Source organism: Pelobates fuscus, chromosome 6, assembly GCF_036172605.1.
Source record: "Pelobates fuscus isolate aPelFus1 chromosome 6, aPelFus1.pri, whole genome shotgun sequence".
In the NCBI taxonomy this organism is placed as follows: Eukaryota; Metazoa; Chordata; class Amphibia; order Anura; family Pelobatidae; genus Pelobates; species Pelobates fuscus.
Genome location: NC_086322.1, coordinates 232,176,770 through 232,178,647, shown reverse-complemented (window position 1 = coordinate 232,178,647; position 1,878 = coordinate 232,176,770). Strand labels below are relative to the sequence as shown.

General features: G+C 61.1%; 1 protein-coding gene across 1 annotated transcript in view; it reads right to left on the bottom strand.

The window, feature by feature from the left end:
* Positions 1-1,175, bottom strand: part of NPEPPS (aminopeptidase puromycin sensitive) — a 144,177-nt gene extending 143,002 nt beyond the window's left edge. Inside the window, exon 1 of the mRNA XM_063458839.1 lies at positions 882-1,175. Within this exon, the coding sequence (XP_063314909.1) occupies positions 882-1,004 (123 nt within the window). The 5' untranslated portion in view covers positions 1,005-1,175. The remainder of the gene's footprint in view (positions 1-881) is intronic.
* Between the last annotated feature and the right edge of the window lie 703 nt (positions 1,176-1,878).

The following is a 1,878-nucleotide window of genomic DNA, read 5'->3' as shown; positions in this document are numbered from 1 at the left end:
CAGGCTAGCAGGAGGCGCGCGCGCGCGTCTCACGTGCCAGGCTAGCAGGAGGCGCGCGCGCGCGTCTCACGTGCCAGGCTAGCAGGAGGCGCGCGCGTCTCACGTGCCAGGCTAGCAGGAGGCGCGCGCGCGTCTCACGTGCCAGGCTAGCAGGAGGCGCGCGCGCGTCTCACGTGCCAGGCTAGCAGGAGGCGCGCGCGCGCGTCTCACGTGCCAGGCTAGCAGGAGGCGCGCGCGCGCGTCTCACGTGCCAGGCTAGCAGGAGGCGCGCGCGCGCGTCTCACGTGCCAGGCTAGCAGGAGGCGCGCGCGCGTCTCACGTGCCAGGCTAGCAGGAGGCGCGCGCGTCTCACGTGCCAGGCTAGCAGGAGGCGCGCGCGTCTCACGTGCCAGGCTAGCAGGAGGCGCGCGCGCGTCTCACGTGCCAGGCTAGCAGGAGGCGCGCGCGCGTCTCACGTGCCAGGCTAGCAGGAGGCGCGCGCGCGTCTCACGTGCCAGGCTAGCAGGAGGCGCGCGCGTCTCACGTGCCAGGCTAGCAGGAGGCGCGCGCGCGCGCGTCTCACGTGCCAGGCTAGCAGGAGGCGCGCACGCGTCTCACGTGCCAGGCTAGCAGGAGGCGCGCGCGCGTCTCACGTGCCAGGCTAGCAGGAGGCCATATATTGTGTTGACATATATTGGTATATTTATCATGTACCATGCTAGCAGGGGGCAGCACATGTTCTATGTATTGTATGGACAGGTGTTGGTATATTTCAGCCGGTTGGAGTATATCTGTCATGTACCGGGTTACAGTGTTAGTGAGGGCGGAATGTCCCAGTTCTCTCCCCCCTCCCCCGGTGTTTCCATTAACATTAAGACCCGTCCCGAGCCCTCTCCTGATACCTCCACGGCGGCCTCCAGCTTCCCTTCGAAGGTGAAGTCTATGAGGTCGGGCTTCAGGCACAGTCCGTAGTTAATGGGCCGCACGTCATCAGGAAGTCGCTCGAAGGGTCTGCGGTCCGGCATGTTGGTGTTAGAGGTGGCCTGGGGCTGCACGGCCTGTCACAGTATATCGAGTCACTGGCCGGGTACAAGCAAACCACACCGAGTGCCCCAGTGGCCACAGACTGACTGACTAACTGACTGAACGGGTGGGCGGGGCTTTCATTTCGTCATCGCGTCAACCGTATCCCAGCCAACCGCTGCTCTCCACGCCCACCGCGCAAGGCACGCCTCGCGCTCCTCAGCCACGCCCAGCGACCTTAGTCCTCGCCTGCGCTTGGACCCGCCCATGGTGCTGTGAATGAGGCGCAAGAAACCACACCCCGACGTCAACCAGATGACAACTCCACCCCCTTTTTGTCGCGAAGAGCATGTCGCGCGCCACGCTCGTGTAGCCCTCCGCGTGCTACAACTGACAGTAACGGCATGTTCACGTGCTGCAGTTGCGTGACAAGTTCCCGCCGTTTGAGTGCTGTTGAGGGTCAGTGTGCAGTATGAGCACTACTGCATCCATTAAACAGAGCCACTATGGGCACCAGTATTACTTCATCTCAATGAGATAAGTCAGGAAGAGGTCACTATAGCGTTAGAAAGACATGTTTGTGTTACTTTAAGAAAACACATTTTCGTACTTCCTAATAATGGGAGTGAATATAGAGAGACCACCTTTTTAAGAAAAAACAGATTGGCCATGCAAAGTTTAAAAATTAATTATATGTGCGTGACATCACAGGACATATGTTACCTGATGGTATATCATGTCTTCAGGGCCGTCTTTAGCGCGGGGCAAACGGGGCAACTGCCCCGGGCCCAGTTGCTCCTGGGGGGCCCCAGAGCAGCTGCTCCGTGGGCCCCGCGATTTGCGCAGCCCCCCTTGGACCCGGCAGTGCGGCTGCAC